Genomic DNA, 19,201 nt, shown 5'->3' on the forward strand with positions numbered 1-19,201 from the left:
ATCTAGTGGAATCATCAATCAGAGTCATGAAGTATTTCTTTCCACCTTTAGTCAACACACCATTCATCTCATAGAGATCTGAATGTATGAGCTCTAGAGGTGCCGGGTGTCTCTCCTTCACAAGCTTGTGAGGCTTACGAGGTTGCTTAGCTTGCACGCACGCATGGCACTTAGAGCCTTTGGCTAAAGTGAAACTCGGGATTAAATCCATCTTAGCTAGCCGCGTCATACAACCGAAATTTATGTGACAAAGACGTGAATGCCAAACCTTAGATTCATTCACATTAGAATGAATTTGGTTCACGACTTTATTACAGAAATCCTCCAGGGAAAGGCGGAACAAACCACCACAATCATATCCTTTTCCAACAAATAGTCCATATCGAGATACGACTACTTTGTTAGACTCAAATACTAACTTAAACCCTTCTTTACATAGAAGGGAGCCACTAACGAGATTCTTCTTTATGGCGGGACATGCTGCACGTTCTTCAGTTGCACGATTTTTCTCGAAGTAAACTTCAGATCTACCGTGCCAACACCATGAACAGAAGCATGTGAGCCATTCCCCATCAGGACGGAACAATCTTGTGCGACCTTATAGAAAGAAAACAAAGACACATCAGCACACACATGAATATTGGCCCCAGTGTCAATCCACCAATCGGTGGACTGACAAACTGAAAGTATGGTAAACATATTACCATACCCAGATGCTGCATCATTGTTGCTCAGAGTGACATTCACAGACTTAGAGTCCTGTGCTGGCTTCTTGTACTTGTTTGGGCACTTGTTTGCCCAATGTTCATCTGAACCACAAGTAAAGCAGCCGTCTCTCTTTTTGTCTTTCTTCTTACCCTTCTTCTTAAAGGTAGTATTCTGCTGGACAGAGTTCTTTCCCTTGAACTTGTGGAAGTTCTTCTGCACCACATTGGCGCTAGAAGAACCCTCTGCCCCTTTCACGTGTGAGTCCTTTACTCTCGAGTTCTGCGCAACACTGATATGACCAGTGACATCCTCAACAGAGAATTCACGTCTCAAGTGCTTGAGAGAAGTAGCGAAGTTCCTCCAACTAGGAGGGAGTTTTGCAATAATGCAACCCGCGACAAACTTGTCCGGTAACTCACACTTCAGGAGCTCCAGCTCCTTAGCAATGCACTGTATCTCATGAGCCTGGTCCAATACAGAACGGTTATCAACCATCCTGTAATCATGGAACTGCTCCATGGCATACAACTCACTGCCAGCATCAGTTGCGCCGAATTTGACTTCGAGCGCATCCCACAAGTTTTTGGCAACGCCCATATGAATATAGGCGTCAACCAACTTGTCTCCAATCACACCCAGAACTGCTCCCAGAAAGATTGTGGTTGCCTCTCTAAACGCCTTCTCCTGTTTAGGAGCAATCGTTTCTGTGAGGGACACACCACCAACCCAGAACACGTTCATCGCTGTGAGCCACAAGGTGGTCCTAGTCTGCCAACGCTTAAAATGTGTCCCGGTAAACTTTTTCGGTTTCAGAGTAGCAGCAAAGCCTTGAATCGAAAAGTGCCTAAAATAAGGTTTTTGGATTGTTGGAAATATTAGCACTTTTCTGATTAGACTTATCCATGAGTAAACAGTAAGCATGGCATAAAAGGTATGCATCTCATAGCAATACCTAAGCATACTAGCACATACAGAACATAGAATCGAACCTTCTATGAGCAGCACATATACGGCTAGCATAAATACGAGTAAACGAGGGATGAATAGATCATACCCTCTGATTGGCCAGGCCAACGCGGCGGCTGCAGCAGCAGCCTCGGCGTCGTCCGTGGCCTTCTTCTTAGAGGCGGCGTTGTCGGTCATGGTGTCGATGCAGAGGAAGTAGTGGAAGCAGAGGCGAACAGAGTTGGGGACGGATCGGGAGCAATCGTGTCGAGACGCTCCCCAAAAACCTTATTGTCGTTCTCCCAGGCAGGATCTCGAACGACAGGGTTTCGGAGGCACCTGCTCTCCCAACCAGCCGTGCACGCGGTCGTCGGGATGGGATCGCCGGAGGCAGCACATAGTGAGGAACAGTAGATGACGGCTAGGTCACGCGAGAGGGAGTGAGTGAACCGAACTAGGTTACTTCACTGGCCAGAGCCTTCTTATATAGTCCGTAAGGAAGAAAGTCATGGGCCCTGCCGAGGCCCACGACCGAGTCGGCCCACTCCTGGCAAGGGAATCGATGAATATGCGGGTCCCAGCAAGGGTCGCACCCCCCGGCAAGGGAGTCGACGAATCCCGACAACGCAAGTCAGCCCACAGTCCAACGTCTTGGACAGTGGCCCACCTGTTAGCGACTCGTTAATTAATCCTTGATTAATTAATCTATTCCTGAGCGGCAAAAATAAGCTTCGGCTCGGCTCATTCCCGCAACCCGCGACGCGTCGTGACGAGGCGAGGCGGGCGGCGGAGGAGGAGCGCGCACGTATCACTCCTCTTCCCAAGCTCTCAATGGCAAGTGGTAGAGCAGCCCTTATAAAGGGGTCTCAACTCTCCTCAACTAGCAAGGTGGGACTAAACTTCCCACCACCTGCCATCTCATACATGGGCCTCAAGATTAATCAGGGATTAGTGTCTTATATGGGCCTAAACCCATCCATAATCCAACAGCAGGAAATGGATCCCAATAAAGTAGTATTAAAGAACAACACATGAGATACAACTCAATTGAGAATAAATTACTAAAAGTAATGCATATCAGAGAAGTAATCAGGGGTGCTCGCATGGCAACAGATGAAGCGCCATTGATACACAAGCAGTGACATCATTACGTCAACCATCAGGATGCATGGGCATTGGGCTGGATTCTCACATACGTGCAAATTATATACTTTCTCTGTAAAGAAATATAAAAGTGTTTAGATCATTATTTTAGTTATCTAAACGCTCTTATATTTGTTTCCGAAGGGGGTACTAGATTATTTAGCTGTTTTGTCGAACTAGTTCCTCCCTTATGAGACATAGCAATTGAGTAATTGACAAGTGGGGCTTGAAATGGTTCCATCCGTCAGCGATGACGTTATGTGCTTATACCCGTCGTACTAAGAGGGTGTTTGTTTTCAGAGACTTATTGGTCTAGGGACTTAAATAAGTCCCTATAAGTCCTATCTAAATCAAACAAGAGGGACTTATAGGGACTTAAAGTGGGCATTTGAGACTTATGGAATAAGACTCTCAAGGAGGGACTTATAGGGACTTATAGTTGTAATATGGTCTTATAGAGACTTATAAGTCCCGAGAACCGAACAGGTAGGGACTTTTTAGGGACTTGAGACTTATAAGTTGGGACTAAAAAAAGTCCTAGGACTTATGAATCAAATAGAGCCTAAAGAAGCCAAGCAAGAACACAGGTCCAAGTGCCCAACGATCCACACCTGACCGCATATCTCACGGTTGCCACTGCGACTGGTACACACATCATCTGCAGACTGCAATGTTAGAGATATATTTGAGATATTTGTATTTGGTAGTCTAGGATTTGTAATTCGTCTCCTACCTTATCTCCAGGAGAGGCTTCTTGTCCTCAAGTCTTGTACTTAATATATACTCGCCCTCGAGGCTCAATAATACATCCATCATATTCCGCATCAATCCTCTTTCTCCCTTCTAACATGGTATCAGAGCAAGTCGATCCTAAACCCTAGCCGCCGCCGCTTCCGCACCCGCGCGCCGCCCCCGCGGCGGTCGGCCTCCATGACCGCCGTCGGGGCCCGCGCCGCCCGTACCTAGGGTTCGTCCGCCGGCCGTGTTGGCCGGCTGCCCTAGAGAGTCCTTTTTCCCGATCCTTTGATCCGGATTTTCTCTCTCTCGCCGGTCATTTTGATCGCGTCTACTTTTTGGTTTTCCAGTCTATGTGATCCGGTTTGCGTTGTCCACCGCCACCATCCACTCTCGCGCCTCTACTTCGACACCGGCGCGACACATGGCCTCTTCTCCGACTCGGCGACCTTGCGCGATGCGACGGCCCCTCGTGGCTACCGTTCGCGCGTCCATCCAGCCGTGGCTATGCGCATGTTGTCGTCGCCATGATCCGATCGAGAATTCTGCATCAACCCCGCCTCCATCCACAACTCGGACGCCCCAGCTTTCTGCATGCAGCAGGTTACGTACGACGGGCAGCGCATGCGCTGCCCCGGTCGTCCTGTACCGCGTGGCACGCGGGTGTGGTCCGTACAAGGTGTGGCCGGCTGCTTGCCCCGGACCACACGTCCGTACAAGGTGTGGCTGCACGTTGCATCATGTGGGCATGGTGCTCATATGGTTGTATCCCAATCAGCCTCCATGTATAATACGTGTGCAAGCCGGTAGCACGCTCCTGCTACGACAGTCCGCCGCTGGGTATGGCGGCCGCTCACTTTGCCGCGCCCGGCCGTAATAATCGCACCGAGCAGTGTCCTCGATCTTGCGACCGGCCAGATTGATCACCTATCCGTCGCTCCACTTCATCCGCGTCGTGCAACTGACCTAGCTAGTTGGTTTTACGCGTCTCCGCAAGTTCTGTGAAGATTGACTCTGAGTTTAGCGCGCCCTCTCCGCCGACCGAGCATCGGGCTGCCGTTGCGTCGCCCCGTTGGGCCGCAGCGCCGCCGCCCCGTGGTTCTCCTCGCGGCTGTATCGACTCGTGCGTCGCCGCTGCGTCGCCCCTTCAAACCGTAATGTCGCCATACGCGGTCCCCGCCGCCGCCCTGAGGTCGTATTCGCGGTTGCACCGACCCGCGCTCCGCCGCTGCGCCGGCCCCTTCGGGCAGTAGCGCGACGGCCCGCGGTTCCCGCCGCCGCCCCGAGATCTTCCCGCCGTTGCCCTGACCTGTCCGCTGCCGCTGCGTCGCCCCTTCGGGCCATAGCGCCGCGGCCCGCGGTCCACTCTGCCATCACCGCGCGTCGACCTCTCGTGGTATGCACCGCGCCGTCTCTCTTTGGCGCGGGAACGCCACCGTCCGCGCCGGTTTTCGTCACGCTGTCGGGTTCTTCGCCTACTTCGAGCACCGCCGCCGCACTCCTAACCTAGCCGCCGCCGCCGCCGTCAGGCCGCCGCCGCCGCTCTTCTTTGGCCGCCGCCGCTGCTACCTCCGTAGCTGTCGCCGCCGCCCGTCCACCCCGTTCGTGTTCGTCGAGCACGAGCCCATCGTCAGCGTCGCCGTCATCTACCCCGACCACTTCATCTACTCCGACCACCGTTGGTGACATCGGCCCCGCGCCGATGGACGCCGCAATCGTCGTCAAGTTCTTCTCTGCTGGCCTCTCCGACTTCTTCGACATGGCGTACAGCTCGTGCAGGTCCCAGTCTACGCATGCCCGGTGCTTGCAACACCGTCGTGTGCCTTCGTCCACGACGTGTCCCCGGGCCTGGCAAGCCTGGTCGACGCTTCGTCAACTTCGTCTTCGTCCGTCAGACAGACCATGGCCCCCTGTAAATCATCGGCTCGCCATGCATCTCCAACTCCACTTGTGCTACTCCACACTCCAAAGCAGACACCACCACCACAGCGTCCACGACTACAGAGCAGGCATATCGTTGCCAAGATGGAGCGCGCAGCAGTACCCGTCGCCGGGCATGGGCCACCTGGTCTCGATGATCGAACCGGGCAAGATCATCGCTGCCCGCGGCCTCGCCGTCACCATCGTCGTCATCGATCTACCGCACAACACCGGGGCAAGCGCAACGGGGCCCTTCCTCGCCGGGGTCTCGGCGGCCAACCCCACCATCTCCTTCCACCGTCTCCCGCAAGTCGAGCTCCCGCCCGTAAAATCCAACCACCCAGAGACATTGACCTTGGAGGTCGCCGGCGTCTCGAACCCTCACCTGCGTGATTTCCTCGCTGCCACCTCCTCCGCCGTTCTCGTCGCAGACTTCTTCTGTAATGTCGCGCGCGGCGTTGCCTCGGAGCTCGGCATTCCCATCTATTTCTTCTTCACCTCCGGCGCTGAGGTCCTGGCTCTCTACTTGCATCTCCCGGTCCTGCACGCTCAGACCACCGCCAACTTCCAGGACATGGGTGATGAGCTCGTGCACGTTCCCGGAATCCCCTCGTTTCCGGCGACAGACTCCATGCGGCCAATCATGGACCGTGATGATGTAGCATACACGAAGTTCGTGAGTGTGTGCAGCGACCTGTGCCTGTCCCAGGGCATCCTCGTCAACACCTTCCGCTCGCTCGAGCCGCGGGCCGTAGAGACCATCGCCGCCGGGCTCTGCTCACCTTTTGGACTCCCGACACCTCCAGTCTACTGCATTGGGCCGCTGATAAAGTCGGTGGAGGTGGGCACCAAGTGCGGCGACGAGTGCATAGCGTGGCTGGACACCCAGCACAAGGACAACGTGGTGTCCTCTGCTTCGGCAGCCTCGGTCAGTTTAGTGCCAAGCAGATCAGGGAGGTGGCGGCCGGGCTAGAGGCAAGCGGGCAGCGTTTCCTTTGGGTCGTAAAGAGCCCGTCCAACGATGACCCGACGAAGAAGTTCGACGAGCCGTCGGAGCCGGACCTCGACGCCCTGCTCCCGGAGGGCTTCCGAGACCGTACCAAGGAGACGGGCCGGTCGTCAAGTCATGGGCGCCTCAACGCGATGTGCTTATGCACGCAGCGGTGGCCCTGTTCGTGACGCACTGTGGGTGGAACTCGGTGCTGGAGTCGATCATGGCGGGTGTGCCGATGCTAGCGTGGCCATTGTACGCAGAGCAGCGGGTGAACAAGGTGTTCCTGGAGAAGGAGCTTGGGCTAGCCCTGGCAATGGAAGGCTACGACAAGGAGATGGTGGAGGCAAAGGAGGTGGCAGCAAAGGTGAAGTGGATGATGGACTCTGACGGCGGGAGGGTGATCCGTGAGCGGACGCAGGCGGCCATGCGGCAGGCGAATGAGCGTGAGGGCGGGGAGTCCGAGGCGACGTTGGCGTCGCTAGTTAACGCGTGGGTACTTGCTTGCTTGACGTTGGCTGGATCAGTTAAGAAGGGATCCCGTGATGCAAGCTTGGTTGTGTGTAGGAGTATTATCAGGACATGTACAATGATGACATATGGATACAGATGTCTCATGATAAAAAATAATTTAAAGCATATCTGTTGATTTTTTTCCCCCAATGCAAGCTACTATTAGTGGGCTTATCAAAAAATAAAAAGTGACTCTCACTATACTTGCATTCTTCCTCTTCAGTTCAACTTTTTTCAACTTTATGCATCGGATCACACTTTTCTCTCTAAGCACTCGCCTCCTGAAGAAGATCCTGCTTCCCCATCCGAACTTACTTTTATTATCATTCGATTCTACATGGCATGTGAAGCATCACCCTGGGGCTATGCATTGGCCATGCCCTTAAGGTGTTGCGAAAATAAACAAGTACTACCGTTGAGGTAGGTTGTGTTTTTTCCTTTTTACCAGTTTCATTTGCAACCTACTTATATCTTACCTTTGGAAGCAAACAAAATAGAATAACCGTTTTACAATTTCTCAAGCGGCTAAGAAAAGAAAGTTCTAAGTCAATGCCAAGAATAATCTAGTCTGAACATTAAGATATGTGCAAATGCAAGAAAGATGACAAAATGTTCATCCAGCGGCCATAAATACTGACTAATAAAATAAATATTTCCACGGCACCTGATAAATAACCACTCCAAGAAAATAGATGCTCTCATGTCATTTTAAACGGGGCAATCGGTAAAACGATCATACCACGGAACACGAGAAAAAGGGACAAACGATCATACCATTGTTTCTTTTTACAAAACACCAAGTCTTTCTCTTCGCTATTAGCTACTCAAATACTCTAGACATTATGCATAGTTGCAGCAAGGTTGTACAACAGTTTCAGAAACCACAATAACTATATCTAGTTCGGCCGAATTTGAAATTTGGGTAAGTCGATTTTCGAGTGAAGGAAGGAAGCTGGAGGGAAGGAAGGAACTCGCCAGAGGGAAGGAAAGAGCTCACCGGAGAAGACCCCGCTATCTACCTTATGGTGTCAGACTATCTCATTATCTATCTTAGGGGTGTGTGTGGGCGGGACGGGGGAAGGGTGCAAATTTGCCGAAAAAGAAAAGATCATCGTTGGGGTTAGAGGGATAGCCGGGGGCCATGACATAACAGCGGTGGGCACGGCGGGCGTTAAGGTGAGGATAGGGCGGCGGTAGGTCTATGGTGGTTAGGCGGGTCTGGAGGTTGAGGAAGATATGTGGTTGTTGATTACCAAACCCCCTCAACTGACCCAAATAAAATTTCCAGTCAACTGGTTTCTAGTTGGCCAGCCATGCCGCACTTGCAAGCAGAAGAAGGCGCAATTATATTGTGGCATGCAACTGATCAATTTAATATAAGAAATTCTGCAATCAGAGGCCCTCTCAACTCACAAATACTCAGCGTCTACAAAAAAAATCCACGATTTCTCGGGTTTTTGGAGTATTTAACAAAAAAACTACCACATTTGATGGAAACATTCCTACAAACTACCACTTTACAAATTTGTGTCGAAAACTATCATTTTCTCACTAATCCTTAACTAAAAACTACCATGTCTGAAAAGAGCCTGATTTGCCTCTTTTAATCACGTTTCTGACTGGTTGGGCCCACACGTAAGCGTTGACGTGGCACATTAGCAAAATTTGTGTGATGGCGGCCGAGGAGCTCAAGGCCGCCGGCGAAGGGCGCGGGGCGGGCGGCTCCAGCGCCGACCCGCAGCGACGTGCGGCGGCTCCGGCAGCTCCAGCAGCGACCCGCGGTAGCTCCAGCGCCGATCGCGGTGACCCATGGCTCCAGCGGCGAAGGGCGGCGGCGGAGGGTGCGGGGAGCCCGGGCGGCCGGAGGCGGGGGCGCGGCCGCGGGAGCCGCAACATGCGAGGAGCGGCAGCAGGGGCACGACAGTGGCGAGCCGTGCGTGACGGGGGCACGACCCGGGCGTAGCAGGTGTGGCGAGCGCGCGTGGTACGGGGACGACGACCACGGTGCACATGGCGAGGGGCGGCCACGAGCACTGCGGGCGTGCAGGTGCGGCTCGGAGCACGAGCTCCAGCGCTCGAAGGCGGCGTTGATGCGGCAAGTAACCAAGGGGGAGTAGAGGGGAAGCAGCAAGCACTCACGATGGTGATGGGGAGCTACACGGGGTGGTCGGGGATGCGGCGAAGTGCGGCTCGGGCACGCCAGCACGGCCGAGGCGGCTCCAGCCGGCGTGGTTGCGCCGCCGTCTCCAGTACCGACCAACGCCGGGGAGGTGCTTCGCGGGGACGTCGCCATAAAGAAGAACGTGGAGTGCACATGAGATGTTCGAGGAAATGCCAAAGAGAGAGGAGGAGGAAGAAGATTGATTCTGACAGGTGGGCCCATCCTGTCAGAAATGCGTTTAGAAGAGACGAATCGGACACTTTTCCGACATGATAATTTTTAGTCGAAGATTAGTAAAAAAGTGGTAATTTTCAGCAAAAATTTGCAAAGTGATAGTTTATATGCATGGTTTCATGAAATGTGATAGTTTTTTGTTAAATACTCGGTTTTTTTAAAAGAAAAGAAAACACAAACAACAATCGGCAGAACAAAAAGCTAGTGCCTAGTGCCCATGCGATCGATCGATCGATCGATCGAACCCCACGGACTGGATCAAACGAAGAGTTACCCTGCGTGCGCCACACAGGCAACAGTTCAGGCACTGCACCGGCGCACCGTCCCGCCCCTCTCCCTGCGCGCCTGCCCCGCCGCCCGCCACGTATGAGACCCCCTCCCCCCGCGCCGGGCGCCGGCCCAGCTCCTCTGAGGTACCGCCGACCCGCCTGGGAAGTCCGCCGCTCCGCCCCCAAGTCCTGGCTTGACGGGCTCCGGTCAGGATCTCGCTAGGCGCGGCTGTTGGGAGTTCCCGAGTGTAACGACACAGCTGGTGCGGCGGTAAGTCTTGGTTCTTGTCAGACACTCATACAAATTTAACTGCAGTATGATCAATTTCTAAACAGAAGATGCCTAGAGCATCTTAAGATGACAGGGTAGAGTCTTCATATTATACAGCACATGCCCACATTTTACAATGCGGTCTTGAAATATTTGTGTTAGGCATTATGTACAGCAGGATATTTCGCTCATTTACACATCGACGGGGTGAATGCACATTTCAAAATCAGAAGCACAAGATTTCCTTCTAAATGATTACAATCTTGCGCTACATAGACACAATAAATTTTCATTCTAGTTTTCGAATTCCTCTTCAAGCCCCAAAGAATAATGCGGCACAGTTACAGCAACAACAACAAGAAGAAGGTGGTCAGGGAAGATGTACAATGTGTATGGAGATCGGAACCAAAACTGATCCTAGGTATTATGATGACGCTGATCGAAGTTCTACTAGTGAAGCGTACACACCATCTTTTATGTTCATCAGCACCTCGTGCCTTCCTTTCTCAACTATTGCACCATCCTTGAGAACCGCAATGATATCAGCACCTTTGATCGTCGAGAGGCGGTGAGCCACAACAACCGTGGTCCTGCCGACCATCACATTGTCTAATGCATCCTGCACAATTCGCTCCGACTCAGCATCCAAGGCACTAGTCGCCTCATCAAGTAGTAGTATCTTAGGGTCCTTCAGTATGGCCCTTGCAATTGCCACCCGCTGCTTCTGGCCACCCGACAGCTGTATCCCCCTCTCCCCAACTGTGGTGTCATATCCTTGGGGAAGGCTTGATATGAACTCATGCGCATTGGATGCCTTTGCAGCTGCAATGAGCTCCTCCTCAGTAACTTCCCCATCCTTACCATAGGCTATGTTGGCACGGATTGTATCATTGAAGAGTACAGGCTCTTGGCTCACAAGTCCCGTTTGGTCCCTCAACCAATTGATGTTTAAGCTCTTGATTTCCACTCCATCCAATGAGATGGTGCCTGAATCAGGATTGTAGAATCGCTCCAACAGTGCAATTACCGTTGACTTGCCGCTACCACTCTCTCCAACAAGGGCAACAGTCTGTAAGACCACAGTGAAAGTAAGCTAATATGTAAATCACTGTAGAAGATATAACAATAGTGATTTGGATAGAAAAAGGTGGGCTAACCTTGCCAGAGGGAATGTGCAGGGTAAAGTCACTGAAGATCTGAATATCTGGGCGGGTTGGGTACTTGAAGCTGACATGCTGGAAATCGATGTTGCCCTTGATCTCATCTAATGTCAAACCCTCATTGCGGCTTGAGTCTATTTCAGACTTTCGGTCCAATAAAGCAAATATGGAAATAGCTGACTCTTTTGCTTTTGTTGAATCGGTGGCCATTGCACTTGTTTGAGATACTCCAATAGTTGCTAAAACCAGTGCAAAGAAAACCTGCAAAGTATGACTAACTATGTGAACCTCGTGGAAGTAGTGACTGGTTAAGGATGGAGGGATTAAGACTGAAAAACTTAATATGAAGAAGAAATAATTATTACTCCCTCTGTAAATAAATATAAGAGCATTTAGACCACTACTTTAGTGATGTAAACGCTCTTATATTTCTTTACAGAGGGAGTACTTCTGAAATAATGCAATTACGTACCTTGAAAACATCACCAAAACTTGATTGGCCATGGCGCACAAATTGTGCTCCAACATAGAAACAAAGACCATATGTAAGGTACAGCATCAAGAATGAGAAACCAAATCCGATGCCTCCAACTATTCCTGTTCTGACTCCTTGACTCATTGAGGCTTCACATTTATCATCATATATTCTTGTAATTCTTTTCTCAGAACAAAATGAAGTGACGGTCCTAATACTACTAATTGCATCAGTGGCCACTTGACTTGCGTCTTCATACATCATCTGGAGAACCAGCAATTCATTAGCATTGACATAACATTTTTCAGAATGTGAAAACTAATTATCTAGAGTAAAATCAGATTCTTATTACTCGATGATTTTTTTTAAATGACTTCACTTTATAGCCTTGACTGAATAATTGTCATCTTATCTTACTGTTACATAAATAGGAGTTTGTGTGTTAAGAAAAAAGGGAGCTTGTAGTGGTTGTTCACATCCATGTTTCCCACCTCGCTAAAAATCTATAACAAAAAATAAAAACAAGCTAACTAACTGAACACATAGACCTTAATGAACTAATTTGACCACCTAAAAATTCTCAGACAAAAATGGAGCATGGCACGGGTCAAAAAGAAAGTATGACTAGGTGTCACTGTGGAGCCAAGGGCACAGAGTAAGGTTTTAAGCTGAGCAAGAATGTGGAGGCGTGACTTCGGCCAAGGCAGAAGTCGGATGGGATGACGGCGTAGGGGAGACCTGAGGCAGTCTGAGCCGATGAATGGCTTAACGTGAACAGTTTCTTTTTACCGGCGGCAAAGCACTAAGCATGTCTATTAGATTGTAGGTCTAGCTTCACAATTAGAAACTGAATGCTCTACTAATTACTCCCTCCAGTTTCCCAAATGTGTCGTTTTGCACAGAGGCAGAATTTTTGTTGGACCTTTTAAATATGTTACAATAAATTAGTGGTTCTAACAGAAGACCCGCTAATGAAATATATCACACGAAACTTCTGTCCTAAGTAACAACTTATATGGAACTGCATGGAGTATCATTTAGTTTTAGTAATTATTTGCAAAAGATCACATTGCTAGAAAAACAGCCTAATGGCTTCTTTTGATGGGTTACCTTGGCATCTTGACTGAAACCCTTCAAGAACTTCACTTGGGCATAACCTTGAAGGCCCACTAATGGAATCACACAGAGGATGATCAAAGAGAGCTTCCAGTCAGCTATCATAGCAATGACAAACCCTGTGATAAGTGTAGAGATAATCTGAACCGTTAAGGCCAAGTTATCTCCCACTAAACGCCGTACATTCAAAGCATCAACTGACAGTCTTGCACCAAGTGCTCCGCTGTAAGATATAATTTGGCAGTCAGTACCTAAAAGTAAAGCTCACAGATTCTAAAGGAAGAAGAAACCAAGCGAAAAACTGTAACAAACCTGGAATTTTTAGGATCATCAAACCAAGCGACTTCTTGGTGCACAATGCTTCGAAATGACATAGCACGGATACGCTCTATAAGCTTCCCTCCGGCTATTCCAAACAAGAAGAGCTCTGCGGGTATTGAGATTATCGAAATGATACCCAGCACCACACACATCAAACCCCAAAAGCTAGAATCCTTTCTGAGTTTATCTGGTGGCTCATAGAAAGTTTTAATGGCACTGGAAATCATCACACCGAACATTGGGAAAAGCACTCCGTGAACTGCTGCAGCTAGGGATCCTAACAGAATAATAAGTATCTCTGGTTTATTAAGAAGTGCCAGCCGTCCCATAGGAGCTTTCTTTGGAACCTCACCATCCTGTTCTGTATGATTCTCCCCATGTGTATCATTTCCTTCAGGCAATTCAACTGCGCCAGGAAGCCCAAAGGAGAGGTTGAAAGAATTCCTACTACTATTCCCTGCAGAACCTCTGCTAATCGATCGCTTCAATGACAAGCTTGTACTCTTAGACCTTGGATCCAATCTTCTATGGTCTACTTTCTGCTCTTCTTCATTGTTTTCTTGAAGCCTAATTAGTTGAGAGTATGCACCATCTGGGTTTACTACCAATTCATCATGGGGACCTATATGAAACATTCATTTTGTGTAGAAATTGATCAGTTTAGTCAAAATATGCCAAAGAAGTGATTAATAAAAGGTGAGTGATGAGAATGTAATCTTGACCTTGTTCAACTATCGTTCCTTGTTGAACAACTGATATGCAATCAGCATTCCTGACAGTAGTTAGACGATGAGCAACCACAAGCGTCGTTCTGTCCACCATGATCCTATTCAGTGCCTCCTGAACTATCCTCTCCGACTCCACATCCAATGCACTAGTAGCTTCATCTAACAAAAGTATTTTGGGGTTTTTAATGATTGCTCTTGCAATTGCGATCCTTTGCTTTTGCCCCCCTGAAAGCTGAGCACCGCGTTGGCCAACCATTGTATCATAACCCTGGTACAGAATAAAAATAAAATATTAGCACTCAACTAAAATGGAAGAACTTGGATTAGGACAAATTATTGAAATTTTGACACACATTGGGCAACTTATCGATGAAATTTGCTGCATTGGCGAGCTCAGCGGCTCTCTTGATCTCCTCAATTGTTGCGCCTTCTTTGCCATATGTAATGTTATCTTTAATTGAGGTCATAAAGAGCAAGGGCTCTTGGCTAACAAGACCAATTTTCCCTCTTACTGAATCAAGCTGTAAACTCTTGATATTGATCCCATCAATCAAAACTTCACCAGCCTGCGGATCATAGAATCTCTCTACAAGACTAATCACAGTTGACTTGCCACTTCCACTCTCCCCAACTATAGCCATTGTAGTGCCACTAGACACATGCAAGGAGAATCCATCAAATATCAGTTGCTCTGGCCTTGCTGGGTAGCTGAAATACACATCTCTCAGCTCAACATCACCCTTGATATCTTCTAACTGCTTACCAGTCTTGTCATCAGGATCAATCTCTGGTTTCCTCTTGATTGTTGTGAACAATCTGTGTGCTGCAGATTGTCCCTCTGCAAAGGCTGTCATACAAGGGGTTGCATTACCTAAAGACCTGCAACACAATCAGAAATTATCACTACCAACGATGCGATGTGAATCATCATTACGATATGAATTCCACTTGAAGGTGGATAACTCACATTGCTCCAGTCATGATAGCAAACAAGATACTGATGACTTCTCCTCCTGTGTATCCTTTGGTAAGTATCAACTTTCCACCGTACCATATGGCTAAGCCATAGCTAGAGAAGAATATGAAGAAAACAGAACCCATGCCAAAACCATTGGCAAGTCCTTCCTTGACAGTTGTCTTGTATGCTTTGTTTATGAGTTTATTGTAATCTCCGATGGCCTGTTTCTCCCCATTGAAAGAGGCAACCTGTTTTACAGATGTAGCAACAAGATAACTTGTGAGTACTCAAGAAATCACATCCTCCTTTTTCGTGGGAACGTTTCAACTAGCCAGTATTTAAATTGATGTGCAAATTGAGCTTACTGTTTTTATGGCTCCAATTGTCTGTTCAACAACATTCGCTGCATCACTGTATGATGCTTGACCTTTGCTAGAGATTGTAGATAACACTTTTGCCACTGCTCCTCCTGCAATTACAACTGGAGGTATGCATGCCAACATGACAAGAGATAGAAGCCATCCTTTCACAAAAGCTACCACGAAACCGCCTATGAAAGTAGCCACAAGTTGTAGGAACTTGCCAACCTGCAGTAGTCAATTATGTTATTTTTATATGAGTTGGAATGTAATGAACACGCTGTTGCTTATGCGCTCTTCATTTGACTGGGAGAAAATCCTTACCTTCTCACCAATAGCATCCTGAACTAGCACAGTATCACCAGACATTCTTGAAACTATCAGCCCAGTTGTCATTTCTACGTCGAAGAATGATATATCCTGTCTCAAGACAGATTTAAGGTATAGAGATCGAACGCGTGTGGCCTGCCTTTCTCCAGTAATTGTCCAGCATGCCACCTCTGCACAGACAACAGGTTGGCTTGACAGTTATTCTACCTTGACACGAGAACTATATGACTTAAACATGGGTAATTCTGTTTACAATTTCCTTCAGTTGCGCTATGTGAACAAAATTATGTACAGTATATTTCTTCATGTGTCACTTTTCAGTTGAAATATAAAACGTGCATACACTGTTTTTCTTATACTCTGTTTTGCTGTACTCTTTGGACAAGAATTTCAGGAACACAACTTGGACTTTGCGACATCTAGCAATTTTGAAATACTAGTAGGGTGTCTATCTGTCTTTTTCAGTTTAGTCAAACATATATTAATCTCATGATTTCTCTATAAGAAAGATAGCAGCCATGTTAAGTAACTAGCAGCAATTATGCAGGTGGTGCGAACAGATGTGGAGAAGTTGACAAAGTCTTCTCATGCTCTTACGGAGAAAGGAGACCACCGCTGTTCCGATACCCAAGTAGACAAAGTTCAGAACCGCCTGCAAGAACGAAATGATAACAGGGTGAAAATTTATTCCTGTCTTTACTGTCTTGCAGCAATGTAATATATGCAAGGAAATAAATCTAACTATATTATGGTAAAACTCAGGTGCTAGAAATTGTTGCAGTTTTTTTCCCTCTTTGGTATCCATGATGCTGATGGCCAACTGACAGTGACAAAGAAAGTGCAATGCCACAAACGTGACAGTGCGGATCACCTCTATCCCGTTTCAGAGTTTCAAAAGAGAGTATTCTAAAAAAAAAAGGTTTCAGAAGCGAGAAAAAAAAAAAAGAACACCACGGATCTCGGGGGCAGAGCTTCAGATCCTTTATTTATCGGGAGAGATCCCAACATGTGGGTGGCAGCTACCCCTATCTCTTATGTTAATTAATGCTAATCTACGTGAAATCTCTTGTTAAACTTGCAAGCTGCAGTAAACTGGAGTGATCCGCAAGCTAGTTCAGAAACGTGATAGATTTGAATACAGAACACCATGTAAAACCGCTGCAAATTTTCGTTCTAAACTGGGCTCCAGACTCAAGAAAATTAATGGCAGAAGAAGCAGAAGGGCGACAAGATTCGCCGGAGCTTTCTCGGAAGTAGAAATGGCATCGGCCGAGCAGAGTAGCCCGAAAGGGACGCGGTTCTGGTGCGTTGCCACGGATGCCTGGGCGAGGAGAAGCCGAGGTGATCGGAAAGGTGGCCGCTGACCAGAGAGAGCTCAGCTCACCTTGTTGACGCGGTGGAGGACGTTGTCGCCGGTGGCGCCGCCGAAGGCGTCGATCATGTCGCCGAAGATGACCGTCATGAGCGGCTGCGAGACGCCGTTGGCCAGCGCGGCCAGCGTGCCGACCAGCATCAGCAGCTGGTCCGTGCGGTCGGCGTACCGGAACATCCCCGTGAAGGACACCCTCTTCGCGTGCCCGCCCTCCTTCTCCTCGCCATGGCCATCCCTCCCTTTCGCGGCTGCGTCCATTGCTGGCAGCTTGGCGTGTACAGAGGACGCACGGCTTTTTGTTTAAGCCTGATTCTTACGGCTCTACTTCGCGGGGTATTTATGGGGTGGCTGGCTGCTTTTGGCTGGTCAATGCTTAGAGTAGGGTATAAATGAGAGGAAAGGCGGAGGAATGCTACGACTATACTCCCTTCCTCCGTAAATATTTATCATCAAAATGAATAAAAGAGGATATATTTACTTATATCCCCTTTTATTCATTTTGATGACAAGATACATCCCTTTTATTTTGATGACAAGATACATTTCATTTTATTCATTTTAATGATAAATATTTTCGGATAAAGGAAATACAACTATATTTCACCGTTGCCGGAGCAGGGGTATCACGCAAATACGTAGGTTCTGGTCCCTCAATTCGAGTTCATAAGGTTTAATACGCATTTTGAGATTACTTTGATAACCAGTTAGAGTAATAATGTATGGCACAAAGACATTACTTTTGGGGGGCATACTTCTCATATGCTTTGAATTTTCTTGAAAATCATAGTATAGTAATTTTCAAGTGTCTACAACAGTTTCATGCAAATTCAAATGTTGGACACTGATCTCATCAAACTCTTTAGTTCGAGTGATGTCATCTTTGAGCATAACTTAACTTATCTGGGTTTACATCACAAGGACGATAATTCTTCTGTCACCAGCCCAATGTTATTTATATCTATGTCTCCTACTTAAACATAGGACCCCGATAAATCCCGAGCGTTCGGGATTTGACCATGGCAAATTGAACATTTTCGGTGGCAATTTTAGTGACGCGAGAAAGGCAAGTTTAGTTGGCAAACATGACAAATTCATGCTTAGTGTATTTTTTGCCAGAAAATTGTCATGCGAGTGTGTCAACTAAATTTGTCATCTTCGCGTCACTAAAATTACCATAAAAAACGTTCGATTTGCCATGGTCAAATCCCGAATGTTTGGGATTTATCATTTCCGTAAAGATAACGTACTAAGGTTTTGTCGTCCACCTCGTTCTTCATCCAACCTTACGTGCGTTACCAACTCCCTATCTCGTTTTGAATATATATTTTTCATCTCTAGATGTTTTACTAGTTTTCATCAAAAAGCACCTTAATTGTCTCATCTTTTATTGACTTACCAAATAAAATCGCTCCTACTTAAAAGGAACATAAGGTTGTGTCGTCTACCTCCTCCTTCGTCCAATCTTATGTGAGCTTTCCCCTCCCTATCTCGGTTTTGACTTCTTTTTTCCATTATTTGGATTTATTGGTTTTCATTGGAAAACACCTTACTTTTCCCGCCTTTTCTTGACTTGCCAAATAAAATATCTCCTACTTAAAAAGGACGTAAAGTTTTGTCGCCCACCTCGTACTTCATCCAACCTTACATGCGTTTCCCCCTCCCTATCCCTGTTTTGATTTATTTTTCCTTCCACCTCTGGTTTTTTTATTGGTTTTCATTCAAAAACGCCTTACTTGTCTCGCTTTTTATTGACTTACGAAATAAAAATATGTTTTCTTTGGTGAGCCAATAACTTCTTACCAAATAAGTGATGACCAAATATAATACTAAAGATTATTCAGGTAGGTAAATTACGAGTAGGATTTGGTAAATATTTATTTACACAATCACATATTGTTACATTAATATGGTCAGCTAAATCGCAGTATAACGTCTAGAATATTTATACACATGTTACAACGCACGGGCAATTACTAGTACCATTTTTGATAAACATTATCGAGATTTAGAAATATAAAAAGAGTCAGTCGCGGAGATCCACCAAATCTCATTCGTTTAACCACATCTATCCTACTCTATGTGGCTTCGATGTTTAGCACTAAACATATTTAACATATTCATTAATTAATATCATACATAATATCAACATCAACTTTAAGCAAGCATTATATCCTGCCAAATATTAACATGTAATTTATATTTTGCCCAGTATTAATATGCAATATAATTAATATTTTGCTAAGTATCAATGTGTGTTGCACATACACAACTACTCCAAGCGTTATTACTGCTACAAGTCAAGTATAGGGGGAACTGGATTTTCGCAAGATTTATAATCCGGCGGCATCTTTGTTGTAAGCCTACGTGCCTGTGTTGACCAAACGATTTTTGTCCTTCCACGAAATTAACCAATTGGCGTTATACAACTATACATGTTCTCTTAGTTGTAAGGAAAAATGACAAGGATGAATGCCTGCTGGAGAACTAAAACA

The 19,201-nt window shown here is 47.3% G+C and overlaps 1 protein-coding gene, 1 long non-coding RNA gene and 1 pseudogene across 3 annotated transcripts; 2 read left to right on the plus strand and 1 right to left on the minus strand.

Moving 5' to 3' along the window:
- The first annotated feature begins 3,988 nt into the window (after window positions 1-3,988).
- LOC125546888 (UDP-glycosyltransferase 88B1 pseudogene) lies at window positions 3,989-7,091 on the plus strand (annotated as a pseudogene).
- Window positions 7,092-9,595: 2,504 nt separating this feature from the next.
- LOC147980162 (uncharacterized) lies at window positions 9,596-16,120 on the plus strand. Its single transcript, XR_015619135.1, has 2 exons — window positions 9,596-9,890; window positions 15,732-16,120. It is a non-coding gene; the product is annotated as an uncharacterized LOC147980162 (long non-coding RNA).
- LOC125544186 (ABC transporter B family member 4) lies at window positions 9,923-17,037 on the minus strand. Of its 2 annotated transcripts, XM_087547396.1 has the most exons (13): window positions 16,722-17,037; window positions 15,935-15,989; window positions 15,332-15,507; window positions 15,014-15,235; window positions 14,658-14,896; window positions 14,044-14,569; window positions 13,685-13,958; window positions 12,954-13,584; window positions 12,636-12,864; window positions 11,943-12,020; window positions 11,523-11,789; window positions 11,048-11,311; window positions 9,923-10,959 (listed from the first exon to the last, which is right to left on the minus strand). In XM_087547396.1, the coding sequence occupies exons 1-13, from the start codon at window positions 16,965-16,967 to the stop codon at window positions 10,315-10,317; spliced, it is 3,852 nt and encodes a 1,283-aa protein (XP_087403522.1). In that variant the 5' UTR covers window positions 16,968-17,037; the 3' UTR covers window positions 9,923-10,314. The 2 variants fall into 2 exon arrangements, with proteins under 2 accessions (XP_087403522.1, XP_048563728.2); XM_048707771.2 differs by lacking the exon at window positions 11,943-12,020 and having other exon boundaries at window positions 16,722-17,035.
- Window positions 17,038-19,201: the final 2,164 nt, after the last annotated feature.

This window comes from Triticum urartu, chromosome 3A, assembly GCF_056163025.1.
Source record: "Triticum urartu cultivar PI428250 chromosome 3A, HENAU_Tu73, whole genome shotgun sequence".
Lineage (NCBI taxonomy): Eukaryota > Viridiplantae > Streptophyta > Magnoliopsida > Poales > Poaceae > Triticum > Triticum urartu.